Below are 18,929 nucleotides of genomic sequence, written 5' to 3'. Positions count from 1 at the left end.
GGAAGGGAAGGGAAGGGAAGGGAAGGGAAGGGAAGGGAAGGGAAGGGAAGGGAAGGGAAGGGAAGGGAAGGCTGCAATTCCACAGCAGTGAGGCCATCAGGCAGTAGCAACAGCTAAAAGAGAGAAGGTATTTCAAGCAAGGAAGTCTCCCCGACTTAAAAATTTCATTTTATAGCTCTGGACGCTTGGCTTAATGCTATAGTTTGTGTTTTCTAGTATTTTCATACTGCTATGCTTCTCATGAATGTCCAATAAATTGAAAAACCAGCACTGGCTTTTTTAGCTTAGCTGACTATATTTCAGTTACAGTTTTTGTTTCCTCATCTAGTTCTGGCTATCACACTGAATGACATTCCTCTGAGAATGACACCTCCATCAGAGACTCAGGACAGCTGACAAGCTGTACTTTCCTGCCATGCCTTAACTGTGTCTCCACCAGTGGCACACGGTAGCTGGCTGTGTGAGGATTCACAGTCTGCTGAAAGGAAATGGCTTATTTAATGCCATTTCCAGCCAGTCTGACTAATCTGGTAGCTCTGCACTGCAGAGAACAAGTACATGGTCACAAGGTAGTGTGGAACACCAGATGAGGATGGAACAGTTAGTATCATCCTTTGAGGTCATATGCCATTACCGTGACTGTCTAAATTACCTCCAAAATGAGACATGAAAGGGTGTTTGTTTCTGAAAAATGTATGCTCTCTATCAGATGACAACCACATTACCTTACACTACTTTTTTTTTTTTTTCTTTTATGCTCTTACACTTAACACGAGAGAAAATGTAATGACAACTTACTTCTTTTTCTCTTATTCTTCTCTTTTTCCCATGAAAAAGTGAAGTTTCTTTTTAGTTTTTCCTCAGGAACTACAAGCAGCAAATTTTTGAACAAACCATTCTGCTTTGTTATTTCAGAGCAAAAGATACTTTAGAATGCAAATATGCATAGTAAGGCTAGGGATCTTACAGGTTTGTTGGAAAGAAGGTGTTTATTAACCACTTGAGAGCATGCTGGATGTGCAGTCTAATTCAATGTGTTTTGTAAAAAAAGTAAGGTGTATGAGTTTACTTATTTAAGCGAAGCCCTCAAGCACATTAAGCATTTCAAATATTGAGACTGAACATACTTAAATGCTTTGCAGTATTTGAGTCATAATTATTATTGCAATAATTAGTGTATGCTCAGTTATTTCTTGTCAGTGCATGCATTTAAGGGTTATTGAATGAATAAAGTGATTAATAATATTTGCAGTGAGAAAAGGAAATATAATTAGCTTTAATATAGTGAAAATACATTTTAATTTAAAAACTCCATCCCTGTCCATCTAACAAATTGTAACAAACTTGTGAGAAGATTGGAAAAATCTCCAAGTATTTGGTTTTTCTGTTGGGTTCTTGGTTGTTTGGGGGCATTTGTGTGTGTGGAAGTTGGGGGGGGAGGGTTTTCTTTGTTTTGTTTGGATTTGTGTTTGTTGGGGGGAAGGGATGGTGTGGCTATTTGTTGGAGGAAAATTGCTTTGAAGAAATACCTCAAACAGGATACAGGCAAGTTTTCCAAAACAACATCTGTTCCATTTCTGCCTTCTGGTCTGAGCATCCAGGCTTCACAGGTCTTGCACTACCCCTCAGTTTGGATGGTTGTTTTGACCCCCAATCCCTTCAGACTGTTTTCCTCCTAACTGGAACCCAGAATCACTGAGATCCCAAATCTCATACACACATCACAAACACAGAACTGGAAAATGTGTAACTTTCAGGCAGCAGTTGATTCCTCATGGCTTGTCAACAATTTTTCTCATGCTGTGACCCTCCCTCTCTGTTAGCTTCCAAGACTGTTTTCAACTCTAAAACTTCCTGCTCTCTATAAATTTGTGGAGGGAGGGAAAGGAAATGCCTTTTAATTGGAATTTTAAGATGTTCTAATTTCACTTAATCTTTCAAACACCAAGTTTCTCATGTAACCAGATTACTATTTTGACTTTTAACAGAGATAGCACAGGGACATATATCAGCTTTTTGTTGTTCAGGGTTTTTTTCCTGAGCATTTATAGATTAGGAGTCAAAAATTCAAAATGCACTTACAAGCAAGCTATTTTAAATATTCATTTTGAAATTTCCACTTAGCAGTTAATTGATAGAATTCCTTTTCTTCCTTAGACCTATTTCCTAATAAATCAAACTGGTCAAAATATAAAATACTGTGGCAGTTCTTGCTACTATATTACTCAAGAAATTTAGAAGCATTTACATGTTTGAGGTGTTGCATTAAGAAATTGTAAGATTCTCAGTAGAATTTACAGATAATGTCAATTTATGTGGTGTTATGTTGGTGTGTTTTATAAAATTGGGAAAGACTAAAAGATTGTTTGAAAACATGTTGAAATCTCAGTTTTGTACAATACATCATGCTTAAAAACTAGTTTTATTCGCAAATGTATTAGTCCAATTAGTCTCAAGTAGGAAAAATTCACAATCAAGAAACAGCAATTGCAAAAAAGACACAGCTATGTTATCATCTTGATCTTCCAGAGTATATTTTCACACAAGTATGATTTTAGATTTAGATAAGATAACCATAACGCACAGTTACCTATAAACTAAATATACATTGTTTTCTTCTGCTGCATCAGTAATATGAACTTCTCTTGAGTATGTATGGTCTTCTAGCTTTGTTCACATGTAGCTGCCGTTTCAGAATATAGGGATTTTTTCTCTTCATGATTTCCTTTTCTTGGCTTGAGTTCTCTAGATCAAATGTATCTTGCTGAAGTAACTGTAGGATGCAAGAAGAGACACACTCCTCAAAATTTTAAAAAAATACTATTTTAACATTTGCCACCAAGAAAAATATTTACTATATTAGCTACAGCATTAAAAAAAAAAAAAAAAAAGACAAAACTCAAGGCACAAAACTATAAAGGTCAGCTGAGCCATACAGAAGTGATATTCCACTTCAACAAATTGAATAATCAGTTTTGATTAGAGAGGAAAGCTGGTGTTTCCTCCTTAGACTAAAACTCAGATTGACTGGGAGTTTTCTAATGACTATCACTCTGTTATTACACATTTAGGTCAAACACCTACATGCACTGATCACTGGTTTCATCTTTTGAGAAATATTTTAATCTACGATTTCTTGCAAAGCAGGGAACTGTGATTAAGATATATGGGTTATTGCATATTTAGTTCTAGGGTAGGTCCTTCCCAGCAATAAATGCACTGATGAAGAGAGTCTTCAGAAAACTCTGGTTCTCGAAGAGGCTGCAGTCCTCTGCACAGACCCCTCCCCAACTAATCTGAGGATTGGGATTATATATAGAATTATGACTAAAAACCCAAACAAACAAACAAACAAACAAGCTCTATTCAGCTAGACTATACATGAACCTGAGATAGATGAAGCAATTTGCTTTACTGGAAAGTGGGTAGTGAGACTGAGTTATCTTCTTTCACTACACAAAGCATCTTTTAGTGTAAAATCTAACAATTCAAGTGGACTGCGCCCAGTGTGCTTCTGTGTAATCACTGCAATCACTGTACTAAAATAAATATCACAAATGGACTACGAACAATAAGAGCAGCAATCCTCATATAATCACAATGTCAACTTCCAGGGACCTCTTTAGGTGTAGAGAAACAAAAAGCAGGAGTTCCCTTGCTACCAGTTTCCTAGCAATGATAAGAAAACCAGAGTACCTAGTAACACGGTATGTACACACGGGCATGTATCCCTGCTTTTTGAATACCATTTGCCTTAGGGTCTTAAAAGAGAAACACTGGCTGCATTTATTTATGCTTCAATTGATCTATATTAACTTCATGTCTGTTAAGCAGGTATTAATTATGTTTTCTGGTAGGATGACTTTCATGTGTTGTTTGGTTACCTGGAATGGCTACAAAGAGTGGAGAACGTACACAGTTAAGGCAAGTTCTCATTTATCCATGGGTCTTTGTAAGAAACATACACTCTTATCATCAGAAACTGCACTAATTCACTACTCTTACTGAAAGAGGAATATTAGAAGTACTAGAGAATATAAAAAAGGGAAGGAAAGCTTAGACAATGCGATGGAGGTCACTTGGATATGGATTTTTAGATCACTACAACATGCATTTGTGACTGTTTGTGTTACCTCCCAGTGCTGAAAGGCTCTGCTGTGGCAAACTTTTTGGAGTTGATATACTGTCAGCATTGCTTCCAAGCTGAAGCCATCCAGAGCAGCAGGGAACTGTCTTCCTGGAACCAGCTCCTCCTCATCTACCTCTACTGTTTCCCCCATTTGGTTGTTTATCTTGTTGACAAGATTGCAGACATTTAGCAGGGTCATTTTCCAGTAAGGAAGTTTTGCTCTGTTAATCTGAAAATAAAAACACCCACGATTTAATGTATTTTGGGTTTTTTGTAATCATGTGAGACATTCAAACGTTTTGTTAGAAACAAGTTTATGTTTCTGAAGCGCTTTTCATCTGGTCACCTTTTAGATAATAATTAGAGTGCTGAACTTAGGACAACTCATTTATTACACACGCCAAGTCTGCTTCCTTGCAGCATTGCCCCCCAGGTAGATATAAATGATGAAAAAACTGACCTGCTACCAAACCAGAATGGCAGCATTTCATAGTCATTCTGCACAGGTGCAAACAAAAACACAGATGGAAATTAATATAATATAAACTCACAGGTGTAAATAAGAATAATGAATCAAACCTACTGGATAAATTCCCAGCTCAGGAATCCAAGCTGGATGCCTGTGGTTAACTAGACACTCCTCCCTAGTTCAGAACAAACACCAGTCATCTCAAAATTCCCTGAGAAAAGGAATGGAGTCCCTCCTTCAGGACAAGCTGTCTGATGAGTCTGGGCCTGAAGTTACAGAATCTGTAAGCCCCAGGAGTTTTGGATGCTGGAAAGTCAAGAGCCTGGAAGATGTTAATTGAAGATCTATGGTCTTAGAAAGATGGAGCAAAGACAAAACATAGCTGTGAAAAAAAAAAAAAAGTATACCTGATTTGGCAACTGGACTGGAAAACTGAGACCAATTGTATTTAGGTGGCCAATAATGAACCTGTCCAGATATGTTACAGAAAAACAGAAAAAAGGAAATTTCAGCATGGTGAAATATCACCAAATTTTGCCTGTTCCAGTATCTTGCATTATGCATGAGCTTTTAAACCATTCAAAAGAAATGGTGATTAGTGTGCTTTTTACTTTTCTACTGGCATTGTTTTTTCCAAGCAGTTGTAAGCAGCATAGTCTTCTTCCATTTTGATTATCAATAGGAAAAAAAGTAAGTTTAAAACTTAGTTCCTATCTCATTTACTACTTTTCACAATTTTGCCATTTTCTTCATTCTCCCACTATTAATTATTTCTTCTGCACTGTATTCCTTTTAGTAATGAGTATAGAATTTAGTTTCCTTAAACTAGAACTGGTGACATAGCAATCTCCTATCAAAAGCCAAATAGCAAATTTGTAATTTATTCCTGGCAAGATTTCCTTGCTATGGACATTAGGATTAGACCTTACCTGTGAACTGAAATGTAGTTCCTTCTTTTCCTGTATGCACAAAGTTTAATATAAGTACGACATTGACTCAGAGGTTGCATTTCACACATATTTGACAGCACTAATTGGGAGTGTGGATGCAGTGCTTACTTGGCTGAACATCAGGTAATCACTTAACCTGTCTCTTTAGAGCACCTTCTCAACAAAGGGGCCTTGCTTGCAAGATTTATGTATATTCATCACACTTGACTGTTTTTTGAGGGAAAAGAAAGAAAATTCGGAGAAATGAGGAAGAAACAAGAAAAACTGGCATCACTCTTAGCATTAGTTACAAAAAGTTTTCTTTTGTCCATAATCATTACTCCAACATACATCTGATACATGAGTGCCCTTCAAAATGAGAATGATTTAGCCTTTTATTAAAACTGCCGTGCATTCTCAGATTTCTGACAACATTCAAAAAAAATAAGATTATTTTGTTTTGAGGCTAAGAAAACAAATCTGAAATCTTATTTGGAAGCTTGTAATTGGTTCTGTGCTCTTTACTTTGAGCTCATCTGTTGTCTCACTGAAGTACTCTAGCTAGTCTATCAAATTATTTTAAAAGACAGTTTCAAAATAAATTTAATCTCTTTGCAGAATATTCAATTCTATTAACAGAAGTTAAAGTAGGAAAAAGACCAAATGTCTAATGCAATTTCAAAATGTTCTTTTATCTGTTTTAATATATTTCTGAAATATAAAAATAGGGAGCTTTCCATGACAAATGAGGAGGCTTCTCCAGTTTGCTTTTCTTTCCTGTGTATACAAAAGAAATGTGGGCTGGCACAGCAACAGCCAAATTGCAATGGAGCATAGAATCTAGAGGTAGTACTACATGAGCAAGATTTCTGGGTTAAGAAAGAACCAAAAATATTCCAGTGGATGGAAACAGAAGAATAAAGGATAGGGTAATCTCTCATGCCTTCTTGCAATATTTATAGAATCTTTTTGATCTAAAGTTACTGCTCTATGTCAGTCTGATGTACATCTATATATAAAGGAACTTTCCTCTCTGTATTAGAAAAATACTTCAATAGCAGATTTCCTTAGGTGAAAATTGTCTTAGCTCCTACTTATGAGGTTAGGAGAAAACAAATTTGCAGTGCTATCTTCTAGCTTCTAACTAATATTTCATTTGTTAAGGGAGTCTCATTCCTATTAATGCCATGCATATATCACCACGAAGTATTTTTACTTGGGTACACCTGCTTCTAACTTACTTCTACCATTTACAAGTCAATCAGACTGAATTTTGGGTTACTTGAACTGAACATGGAGTTTGCCAGGCCATGTCCAGTCACTGAAAAGAGCAGTCATGCTATTAAAATCAGACTGCTTTGCATTTTGGGTTATGAAAAAATATCTGAGGCATTTATCCTAAAGGTATCAGTTTAAGATTATGATAATCCAAATGTTCAGGTCAATTTACAATATGTGATATATTGTATATATAACATATTTCATATTTTGTACATTTATATATTTTCCACACAGGTCTCCACAATATCAACTACAGTAGCTCAAAATATGTTGTGGAAAACACCTACACAATAAAACAAGAAACCCTTATTAGCAAGATAGAACTAATTTTTTTAAGAGTAACTTGAAAAATACCTGGGAATGACCTGAAGAATCAAAGGAGACTGAAGTATGAACTAGAATTTAAAAGGTATACGAATACTGAAGTGAATATAATGTAGGTATTTCCACTGTTGAACATGTTTGTAAAATAAGAATCAGATATATAATTTCTCACACTTCATGGATCTTGAAAGAGAATTTAAGATCATCTAAGAAACTGAATTAAGCTTGTTTCCTTCTTTGACAATAGGCTTGTCCTGTGCAAGACAAAAGAGATATTTTTTGTCCATTTCTGGTTGAATGATACCGCTGATAGTTTGCTTAAGATACTTCTTTTGTTACAATCCACCCATACATCCAAAATGCTAGTTTTCATTAGGAAAAATGATATGTGCTTTTTCATTCTTGTCTTTATCTAGTAAAAGCAAATAAAAAGCAAAGTCATAATGAAGTAAAAATCCCAAGCAAGTGTAGGATCTCTGTGATTCCTTTCTATAATAATAGTTGAATTTCTTCAGATTGCAGCTATAGAAATAATATCTTTAATCAGAAAAAGCATTAAGTTATGTTAAAGACAAAGTTCCTCTGTGGTGTACATTAATGCCTGTAAAGCTAACTAATTTTTATGCCATGACTGGGTCAGGAAATCAGTAGCTCCTAGGTAACTGTAGATGCCTCCTACTTCTAGGCAGCTCCTCAGACAAGAAGGCTAAACTCTCTGGGCAAATATAGTCATAAACAGGCATCCTACAACAGTGAAAACTCAGTGGGTCCATGACTTCAGAAAATTAATGTTGGGTGGGATCCCAAAGGTGGAGTATATTGTAGATATGATATATTCCCCAAGGAACACTTTTTACTTTTTTTTTTTTTTTCATGCAACTAATGATTTCAGGCAAGAACTTAGGAAATTGGAAATAGAATTACCTCTTTGATATGAATAGAGTTTTCTATTTAAAACAAAAGAGAGACAGGAGATAACTGCCCACATATTTTTGACAAGTCAGGTTTTGTTGTTTTAACAGATCTTCCAAATGGTTTTTTTGGATTTTATCTTAGAAAAAAGACAGGTAGAGCATTTTAATGGCATGTTTGATCATTGTATCTTGGTTCAGATGTAACAGCAAGGAAGGGTGACGAACTGTATTGAGTGTTAAAGACAGTTACAATAAGCATACTTTAAGGATGGAGAGTGATTCAGCATATAGGTGACTTTAAAGAGCAGCTTGAGAAGGGGCAGCAGGCACTGGAAAGCAGACTGTGACGTTAAAGGCATAAGGCAATTCTTCCCATAATATTGTACAGACTAGTGAATATTGCAAAAAATGTGCTTAAGCCCTGACTGTAGTCTTGATACTATAGTCCACAAGTGACTACTTAGGCAGATTTTTGTTCTATCAAGTACTAAACCCAAAAGTGATAATCCACATTGCTGCACTTTTAGATCTCAGCTTTCACAAACAGTACTTTCTCTCCCCATTTTAACGCTGTTTAAATTGTTAGGATTTCCTTTGCTGATTACTCAAATACAGTTAGAGCAATTTACCAGTGATTGCCCTCAGATGGAACCAGATCTCAGGAACACAAGACAGGTATTACACACACTGCTTTCAAATTTGTCTATCACACCAGAGCCATAATTTGTTGTAATGAGGGTTAAAATCTAGCAGAGGACAACAGAAAAAAATAATTTCAGTAATCAATGGGATAGTGACATTACTCCTGTAGAAGATCTGATACACAGTTTTTAGTGTTTCCACCACATTTTCCTTTGATGTCAAGAGACAAGGTATATTCAACTTAGGGAACTTTGGATGGTGATTTAAGGCAGTATAATGCAGAATTACAGCAATGTCTCCAACATGAATCTACTGCTTCTGTCAACTTCATGTGCCAGTTGACTGTGGTAAATACCCTAAAGAAGCTGAATATCAAGCTTCATGACATCAAAAAACATCAGAGTATGATGGCAAACATCATGACATTATCACTGGTGCAATGCATTTGTGCATTTGGAGTTACCTGAGCTTGTGTTCTGTGGTGAGAGGGAGGAGAAGATGGAAATTATGTTCACAAGTCCACTAAAGTCAGTAGCAGAAACACCAATTGCTGCAGGGTTTTATTCCAGGGCATGCTATGCTTTGCCACACAGAAAAAAACCCCTGTTTTTGTCAGCCTCCTACATTTAAATATGTCTCAGAAAAGAAGTAGCCATTGAGTCTTTCTGTACCTTAGAAGAGTGAATAGCCAACAGGTTAATTTTTAATCTAAGGTTAACTATCATGCCAATAAAGAACATTGAGATCAAAGAACTGACAGACCAGATAAAGAAAATACATTTTCTGGCCTCATACTTCTTCTAGTCTATACAATAATCCCGTGGAAAAGGTCACATATACTTAAATACAATATATGCAGATGTCTTCCTTAGAGGTTTTGTCTTTAAACTAGTAATTTTGTCTTCAACTAGTCATTGGCTTATGAAAATTTCATTTTTCATATTTTCATTTCTCATTTTATTTTCCATTATATTTAAGTGCCACTTAAACTTTATTGGAATAATGAACTAAAATATTCACCCTTATACCCATAGCACTTGCTTCAGTTCTTTAGATGTCACTGAAGATATGTAACATATATATTTTTAGGCCATTTTTGGAAGATAACTGTGTTGAGAGTCTATCAGCCTATCCAATGCAACACTTTCAGCTTCACCTTGTCAATATGAGTTTTTCACTGAATTTTTATATATTCATATTAAATAACATAAACATTATTCACAATCTGGAAACCTGTCAAGAAAATGCCATTTACAAAGTTAGTATTTTCACAGTCATGTCCCCATGTTCCTTTACTGGCACTATGATTAAAATCCTTCACCAAAATTGGCCTGTGTATTAACTATTTTTGCTTTATGATTTGTCTTAATTTTATATGCATATAGGAAGAGTTCTGCATAAAAATAGCACTTTGAGATTTGACTCAAGGTTAATTTAGCTTTCATCGGGCATAACCTTATTGGAAACACATTTCCTCACATAAATTTACATCTCTGTACATAACACAGTTTAGACAGTTTAATGAAAGTACCAGTGTTACAACTGAAGAACATGTTTAGTGTGTCACATCAACACCTTTAAATTTCCTTTGAACTGGAGAAAATCTTGCACCAAAGTAAAACCTAACACTGAACTTTTCTGTCTAGACCATAGGTTATTACTTTGTGCAAAGACTTTTGGGTTTGTAATGAGAATTCATTTGCTCCCTCCCTGTCAGGTAAAGGAAGAAAAATAATTACCTTTGATGTGTACATATTGGTCAATAAATCTGCTTCTAATGCTTTCATTTCCTCTTCTGAATCTGGGTTTAAAGCAGAAACATATGTTTATTATTTGATCATAAATCATGGACATTTCAATTCAGTATACAGAACTTAGATATTTAAATTATTTTTAAAAAATAAACAACAAACACCAGTGACCTCGAGGGACTGTCGAGAGTCTTCAGTTAACAGCAATACTATTTAAAAATAAATAATCAATACATTTTTAAAAAATGATCAAGCTTATTGAACTGAATGGAACTGTTAATTTATCTCAGTTTCATAGCAGAAAGGCTCATTAAACTGCAATTCCTTCAGTACAAAAAAACTTGCTGCAATATCCTTCATTATTTTCTTAATAAATATTTGTCACCTTTGCTTACTTTGGAAGAAAAAAATTGAATATTTATTTTCAAATAATATTTATTTAAGTAGCAATTATTTAGATAAATGGCAGTCATGATTACTTGATTAATAATCAATATTCTTGATTATCTTTAATTAAATTAAGGGTATTTTTACTGATATGAGGGAACTGAGCATGACCAGTTTATGATACAAGCTCTTAACAATGTATGTACAAAAAGAAATTATTCTAACTGGAAGTGTAGGGATTTTCTTTACTGATTTTATTGACCTTTGATAGCTCAGTAGACTTGCAAGACCTGTGATTTGGTAAATAGACTACAAATTGCTGTGGAAAGAAAAAGCACACAGATACATTTCTACACACAGCATCACAAGATGAAGACTAGAATCACAATGACGATTGGGTTCCTTGGTAGCAGCAATCACAGCTCAAAGAGAAAAAATGTAAGGAATTAGTCAAGACTTTAGGTGAAATTGAGTTCCACATAGCTTTTACCTTTCCTGGAATACCAACAGTCCAAACCCAAATGATTCACTAATATTTCAAACCGTACTAAACCAAAATATATTCCATATTCATATAGGTCATATCTCACTTTCTTCAAAATAATCAGTGCTGTTGGCATGTAGGACTCTACCACTGAACCTGTGCATAGATTCTGCTGATGCCCTCATTTCAGGGGTTGTCACCATGTTGTGTCACTACTTTTCATGGAACATGAGACTGTAAGGGACCACAAGCATGTGCTAATGCATCATAGGTTTCTGTCAGCCACAAGCCACCCATTACAATGCTCTTAAAAATCAGTCATGTTCAGTCTTAATAAATTTCACCACTACTATCACTTTGTTTCATCTTTTGGAAATTCTTCTAAGTATCAATGCTTACTCACTTGCTTCTGATTTCAAGTCTAATTTGTTTCTAATTACAAATGTATCCATTGTTTGTAAATAAATTTCTACACTATAAATGATATCTTCCCATTTGAAATATTTATCCATAATGTATTTATTGAAAGGAATTTCATTTCTCTTCCTAGCTCAGTGTTTTTGTATGTCCTTTCAAGATTAGCAAACAAGTGCAAGGTCACTGTGTCTTTCTGGTCAAAAACCACTGCCCTGGAAATTCTATTAATGCTTCATTGAAAGGCTATGCCCAGATTTATTGGGCTCTCACCTATTTTCCTTTGTTGCAAAGGCTTGTATTCCCCAACTCATCAAAGCAGCCCTCTTCTGTCCCTGATGTGTTCTCAAGAGAGAACAGTTTGTTCCAGAAGCCTCAGTACTTGACTACCTTAGTGCTTACCATTAGCTACAGAGGGCAGCTGTCTTACATATCTTTTGGTTTTGTTTGTCTTTTGTGGCTGAAAACCCCCCAAAAACAGGTTAGATAACAAGATAATGTCTTTTATTCCTCAGATTTCCAACAGTTGAGCTTTGGTTAAAAAGGAGCTTTTAACTGTAATTTCTATTATTTCCTAAGCCACTGCATTTTGTGTTGTTACACTGCTTCTTATTCCTATTATTTAGGTTACCAAAAACTTCTGTGTGTCATGCATATTCCCTTCCTCTGTAGAGAAGGATTCTCCTGTTCACCTTTGCATTACAAACACAACAGATTCATTCTTTATTTGTAGCATCAAAGCTTTTGCATTTAAGTGACTTGCTGTAATGCAGATCTACAACCAGTCTTATTTAATGTTTAACTTTTTCATATTAAATAGGACTAGTTATAGAAGAGTCAACAAGTCATTGGCAACTGGTCTCAAACGTAATGCCTTTCAGCCCTTTCAGCAGGAATGGCAGTCGGTTTTATCAGCTTTACCATTAGCCAAAGTTCTGCTGGCAGCACAAGATCACCTCAGCTGAATTTCTATCAATGATAGCATCTCCTGTGAGCAGGGGATCACACACACAATGACAGCACCATGATTTGTGATGTCCTGGATCACACCAGCTGGGAATAATAAAAGGACTTGTGCTTGGTTAGCACCTGGATTTTGTTTCTATAAAGGATGGAAGATAACTTCCATACATCAAGGCTGGAAGATAGCTGCAGGCATGAAAGATGGGAAGAAAGGTATTAAGAAACACTTGAACTCAAAAAAAGAAATCCAGAGGGCATTATTTAGGAGTCAAGATTCCTAGAGTGAGGAATAAAGCAAGGCTTGGAGAGAGAAAAGAAAGCATATTCAGGTAAATCAGGAATGAAAAGAGATGGATGAGGAGCAAAAGCATAGAAAGAACACTCTCAGAGAGCAGTGTATAAAAAGCTTGGTTATACATTATTGTTAAAATCAGAGAGAAATTCACACAATTTGATGTATTCATGATTCTAATGACAAGAAAAATAGTTTCTGCTCATATATTCACATTTTACAGGAACAATTCCATTCTACAGGTACGTACTTTTGCCTGAAGACAAACATTTCCAAAAGAAAATTTAGCAATCATTTTCTTTCTCATTTACAAATAGTTTTAAATTTTCAAGCAAATAAACCATTGTGTTAATTTCCCAGATAATATGGCTTTGGGGGGGGCATGTTATGAGTCTATTTTAATTCCCACTTATTTTTTTTTTACTTTAGTGGTCTTTCATTCAGGCTCTATAAGGAGTTGAATCTGAAACTGCTCCACTAAAAATACTAGAGAGGAATTTTTTTAAAAACCTTAGAAATACATGGAGAGAAAAAAAAATTAAGCTTTGTCAGTAAGATCATACATTCTCTATAATAAACAGAACAATTATACTTAAATAAAATAAATAAATATTTTATAAATAAAATATATTATGTGGCTTACATTTTTGTTCTGCAAGGGAATACAAACTTCCATCTAAAGTGAGAATTAGTAATTCTGAGTCCCTCCAAACACTAAAGTTGAAAAATGAAGTTGGTTGTAAATTTACCTGGTAATTTAGTGGAGTTAAAATTAATTTCCAAGTTAGTTAAGAATGGATTTTGCAGGTTATTCTGCTTCATATATGTGTTTAACATAATGGCAGATGCTTAAGATGTGTCATTTTTCAAATAAGCAGGAAATACATTTTAATATATTGTCCTCCTTTTGAGCTTTCTACAGCAGCTGCTCTTGGAGAAATGCATTTACTTCAACCTTCTTACTATGTCATCTGCCTGTGCTTCAGCGGTTTTGGTTTTTTTTTTGGTCGTAATTTCAAATTGGTTGTTAGCAACTTTTTCTCCAGATAATAAAATTGTATTTCTCTCTCTAAAAAGTGACTGAATGGCATACATATTCATGTTGATTTGGATTACAGCAGCTATTCACGAGTCGCAGAAATTACAATTTGTATCTTAATTTGGAAATACATGATATTCAATGAAGCACAGCACACCCAAGCAGATTGTCTGCACTGATTTGTATTTCCAATGGCTAGTCTACACTAACTGCCGTGGTATGGATGCTGTGAGGAGGAACGGCTTGTGCGAAGGGAGAAAGTTAGAGGAGTGATATATATATAAAAAAAAAAAAAAAGATGCTGGCCAGAGCCCGTTATCAGAGCCGGCTCCCGGGTGCCTAATGGGGACAGCCGGCGGAGCCCGAAGCGACTTCACTGCCCTCCTTTAGGTGTCTCTTAGGGCTCCGGGAGGGAGCCGGTGCCCAGCGGGGTGAGGGACCGGGCGGTGCGGGGCGCGCCCGGCGGAGCCCCGGCGGGCACTTACCTGAGCACAGGCTGCAGGAGGCCAGGGCCAGCAGCACCACGCACACCAGCTGGACTCTCATCCTTGCCGCTCCACCCTCTAGAAAGTAAAGTCCATAAATCCTAGGGAGAGACGGAGAGAGACAGAGACAGAGAGACAGAGACAGACAGACAGAGCCGCGCCGCTCCTCGCCCTCCCGCACGCGTGCTGACGGGCGGCTGCAGGCACCAGACGGGGGACCCAGACCCTTCCCCAACTATATAAGCCGCGGGGTGATGTCACGGCGGTACCGCCATCGCCTCCTGACGAAGCTCGCTCCCTCCCTCCCTCCTCTTCCCCCTCCTCCCCTGCCCGCTGCCCGCTCCCCGCCGCTCCGCGCCCGCTGACGCCACTCGCCGCCTGACGCACGCGGGGCCCCGCGGGGCGCGCAGCGAGACCCCCACCCACGGCCGCGGGCACGGCTGCTCCCGAAAGGGAGCTATCCTGGCATTTTAGCATTATTTGCATTATTATTAAAAAAAAAAAATAAAAAGAATAAAAGTTTCCGCAGGTGCTCGGTCCCCCGGAGCGGGGCCGGGGGTGGGGAGCGACCGCGCCGCCGTCCTCGTGCGGTTGACGCCCTTTGTCTTTCGTCTGTAGAACCTTTCCCTACAGCGGAACCGCACACGGGTGGCGGCAGGGATGCTAGACCGGGAATGGGCAGGGAACGCCTGACACGGGGCACGGCAGGGATATAACCCTGACCATGGGTAGGAGTGTTGCATTGGGCACGGGTAGCAGGAAAAAGAGGGCAAGAAACAAAAAGGGAAGTCTGTATGTGTGAGAGATGGAGGAAGGTGACGGGAAAAGCCACTTGGTAGAGTGTTTCATAGATGCGCAAAAAATTGAGACCCGACCAGGCGAGACTTCTGAAGAGCGCTTGCCACAGCCACCCGCTGCGCTATCAAGAGAGCGAGCGTTCCTCAGAGGCATTTCTCTCAGGATGCACCTTTCCCTGTTGATTTTTCCACTAGGTATCCTTCCTCAACGACTAGCACAGGACAGGCTCCGTGGCAGCAGCCAGAGGTCGGAACGGAGCGGGACACGGCGGGACCCCAGGCGGAGGCAGGGCGGCGCCGGGACGGGCGCGCTCCGACCCGGGCGGGGTGCGGAGGGTGCGGGGTCCCCGTCTGTGCATCGCTTGCCCTGCCCTCCGGGGCTGCCCGGGAGCCCGCACCTGCTCAGGGCTCCCTTTCTGCCTCCCGGCTCTCGGCTCCTGAGCCGTAAAGCCCAGAAAAACGACCCGAAGGTGAGGGCAGGGTAACCTCCAATGTGTGTGTATCAAAACGTAAAGCTGAAGACTGGCGTCACCCTCCATCGCGCTACCGCTTTTGCTGTGAGGCTCATTTTTGTTTTTTTCTTCTCAGATACAGACGAATGCTCCATATGTTGAATACAGATACAATGCAGAACATTTCTGTCTCTCTGAATACATTTAAGGACAGATACACGTGTCACACGTAGCAGGAACACAGGCTGCGAGTAGATTCTTCTGTCGTGGATGTTCCCTTCACTGCAGAAATTTTCCTTTAAAATGCAAAAGCAGAGATGGGTGTTGTTTTCCTCCCATACCCTCTGTGACTGAATAGGTGTCGCAGAAACACGCAGAATTTTCGAAATCCTGCCGCAAGGAACACCTGGTAAGAAAAGTTTAATTAACTGAATTTTTTCTTCCCTGAAACAACTTTTGCAGCACGACAGAATTTAAATTCAAACGTTGCTTTGGTTTATGGTGAAATAAATACACACAAAAATGAAATAGAGTACACTGCTATGGTATTAGATGTTTTAAGAACATGGATTTTTGCACAGAGCTGGGAACACATCCTTCTGTGCTACTGAGAGAAAATAAAAAACAAACAAAACCCCCAAGTCCCTGAAACACATTTATCACATTTTATGGGCTGTGCTAGTCTACCAGAAAGTTTCAGCTATCATTCATATGCCTGAGAACCAAGGTTAGATGAGGTAGACACTTGCACTTCACTCTAGTCCTATTGTCTATTATTTCCATGATACAGAAAGACCAATCTGCAGCTAATTTTGTTCTGTGGGTGTTCAATAGTTCAGAAAGCTCTATGAATGGGAATCATATTTCATAGGTATTTTCTAGTGCCCACTTTCTGTCACAGAGTTCTTCAGTAGTCTAATTACCCATATTCTTATATAACTGGAATTTAAAGGAATGATTTTTTTGCCCCCTCAGGAAGAGAGTAATTGCCATTTTTCTTGCCATTAAAATCTGTGATCACCTAATTGCTGCCTTTTTTGTTTTCTTTTTTTTTTTTCCTGATCATTTTTATGATAAAAAAAATAATTTGCTAGTCATTTGAAAGGGACAAATACGTGGTATGTTTTGAACCATAATGGTTTTCTGCCATTGGTCTGTTTCCATTTTCTTTTTCTTGGAAACTGACAAGGCAAAAATTTCAGTGTTGAAAATCTTCTTTGCTTTCTTACTATGCTTTATGTTCCTGACATATTATCTTCAAGTTCCCTAGATCAGGCTCAACTGAGCTTGGACATTTTTGGGTTTTTTTCAGTAGAACTCAGCTGTCATCTTTTTCTCAGACATTCCTTTACTTATTTTTTCTACCTCTTTCCTACATTAGCACCTTGTACTGCTTCACAAAGAATTGTATAATAGGAATTTTAACCCTTTTAACAATTAATTTTCTTAATCACCTCAACTTCAAATCATCTTCATATCACATTTATCCCAATAAAGAAGAGAAGCTGTTATAAAGCAAAAAGCCAACCTCTCTCTTTGCAGATCTGTCTCTCTCTCTCACTCCCTTTTATTTTTAAATATTCTTAGCTAAAGAAAACGTCTCTAACTATTCATTAGTGTTGGTCAACTTCAGAAGCCCAGTTTATCTTTACTTGCTCTCAGCATGTGATTTATCCAGCCTGTCCAGGCCTAAAATTCAGGTCAATTCACAACGGTGAGGCACTGGAGATAACGAAACCATCAGGTAAATGGCAGACTCATGGAAGAGCAGATACATAAACCTCTGTTTACTTTGTCATAAAACTACCATCATAGCAATATGGATAACACCAAACACAAAAGCTGTAATCACCAAACAGAGGGAGAATACCATTCTGCTAATGCTCCTGCAGTAGTAGGTACTGGGGATTATAAGGAACTCTCAATATTCCAGTTACCAGCCTTATGCCTTTGGAACAGAAATAAACACAGAATGAATGGAACAAAATTCAAGATGTTCAATCTTGCCATTAAATATATTTATGTCTCAGAAGTTTTTAATGGGTATTTTATATTTTTTTAGCTAAACCTAGCAGTAGTTATACAAGTATGAAAACTCCAAGGGGATGGTCATCAGAAAATGTTTCATACAAACTGTCTAAAGATACTCAAAATCTTATACTTTATTTTAGTTGTGGTGATTAACCTGCTTTGCCCCTACAGCAGTTTGGCCATCAGCAGTTTAGGTTAAGATGCTGGGCAGAAAACTGATGACTAAAATTAATTTCTATCATGTCAGGTCAAGCAAAGCAACAGGACAGACAGGCAAGGGTATTCAAAGCACATTTAAATCATTAATGTAGTCAGACACTGCAGCAGAATTTCCCAGGCATTGTGAATTCTCAGCATCACTTTTCCTGAGCTGAAAAATAAGTTAAGGGGGTTTCTTGTGTTTGGTCAGCACAGTGATGCTCAAAACTTGATGGTGTATTCAACTGTTGAATGTCCTGGAGACCATCTCTGCTGCAAAGGATATCAGAAAAGAATTCACAAGTAAAAGGCAGATGGTGCTTTACACATTAGATCATCTTTAAGTAAGTAAAACATTAAGCATCCTCTCTACTTCAAAGCCAACCTCCTTTAGTCATTCTACGACTCAATTTTTTAGATTTATCAGGTTGTGCACTTTAAGGAATCCTTGAGAAGTAGACTGAGTAGTAAGAGCTTACTGATATAGAAAAAAACCTAAACATATAAGCAACCACATTATTGTCTGCATCAGAAGAATTTCTTAATATGCAACAAATTTCTGCTACATTTTTAAGGAGCCACAAATCCATAGAAACTTCCTGGATGTCCAGTGAACTCATCCTTTGTGTTTTAAAATTCTGGGGTCTGAAACTGTTAAAGTGGCATTCTGTGCAGCTTCTCCATATGAGGTGAACATGCATGGCAGAGTTTGGTTTTTTTTTTTGATGCTTTGGAGTTTCAAACAGCAACACCATCTCAGTATCCTAGGGAATCATGATCCTCAAATCACAGAAAACTTAAAACTATCATTTTAACAGAATAATCTGAAGTATCATTTCTCCTTTTAATTTTTTTCCCATTAAAGCACAGCCAATACATTTCAAGAACTTTGAGATTCTCTAACCCTTCTCATGAAAAAATAGATTCTATAATTATATTGCTATAAAA

The 18,929-nt window shown here is 37.6% G+C and overlaps 1 protein-coding gene across 1 annotated transcript; it reads right to left on the bottom strand.

The window, feature by feature from the left end:
* Nucleotides 1–2,362: 2,362 nt before the first annotated feature.
* On the bottom strand, nucleotides 2,363–14,808 carry NTS (neurotensin). Its single transcript, XM_015629244.1, has 4 exons — nucleotides 14,504–14,808; nucleotides 10,428–10,489; nucleotides 4,134–4,358; nucleotides 2,363–2,773 (listed from the first exon to the last, which is right to left on the bottom strand). The coding sequence occupies exons 1-4, from the start codon at nucleotides 14,562–14,564 to the stop codon at nucleotides 2,627–2,629; spliced, it is 495 nt and encodes a 164-aa protein (XP_015484730.1). The 5' UTR covers nucleotides 14,565–14,808; the 3' UTR covers nucleotides 2,363–2,626.
* Between the last annotated feature and the right edge of the window lie 4,121 nt (nucleotides 14,809–18,929).

This window comes from Parus major, chromosome 1A (assembly GCF_001522545.3).
Source record: "Parus major isolate Abel chromosome 1A, Parus_major1.1, whole genome shotgun sequence".
NCBI classification, from domain to species: domain Eukaryota; kingdom Metazoa; phylum Chordata; class Aves; order Passeriformes; family Paridae; genus Parus; species Parus major.
Note: the sequence above shows the minus strand (reverse complement) of the source record. Positions and strands in the feature narration are given on the sequence as shown.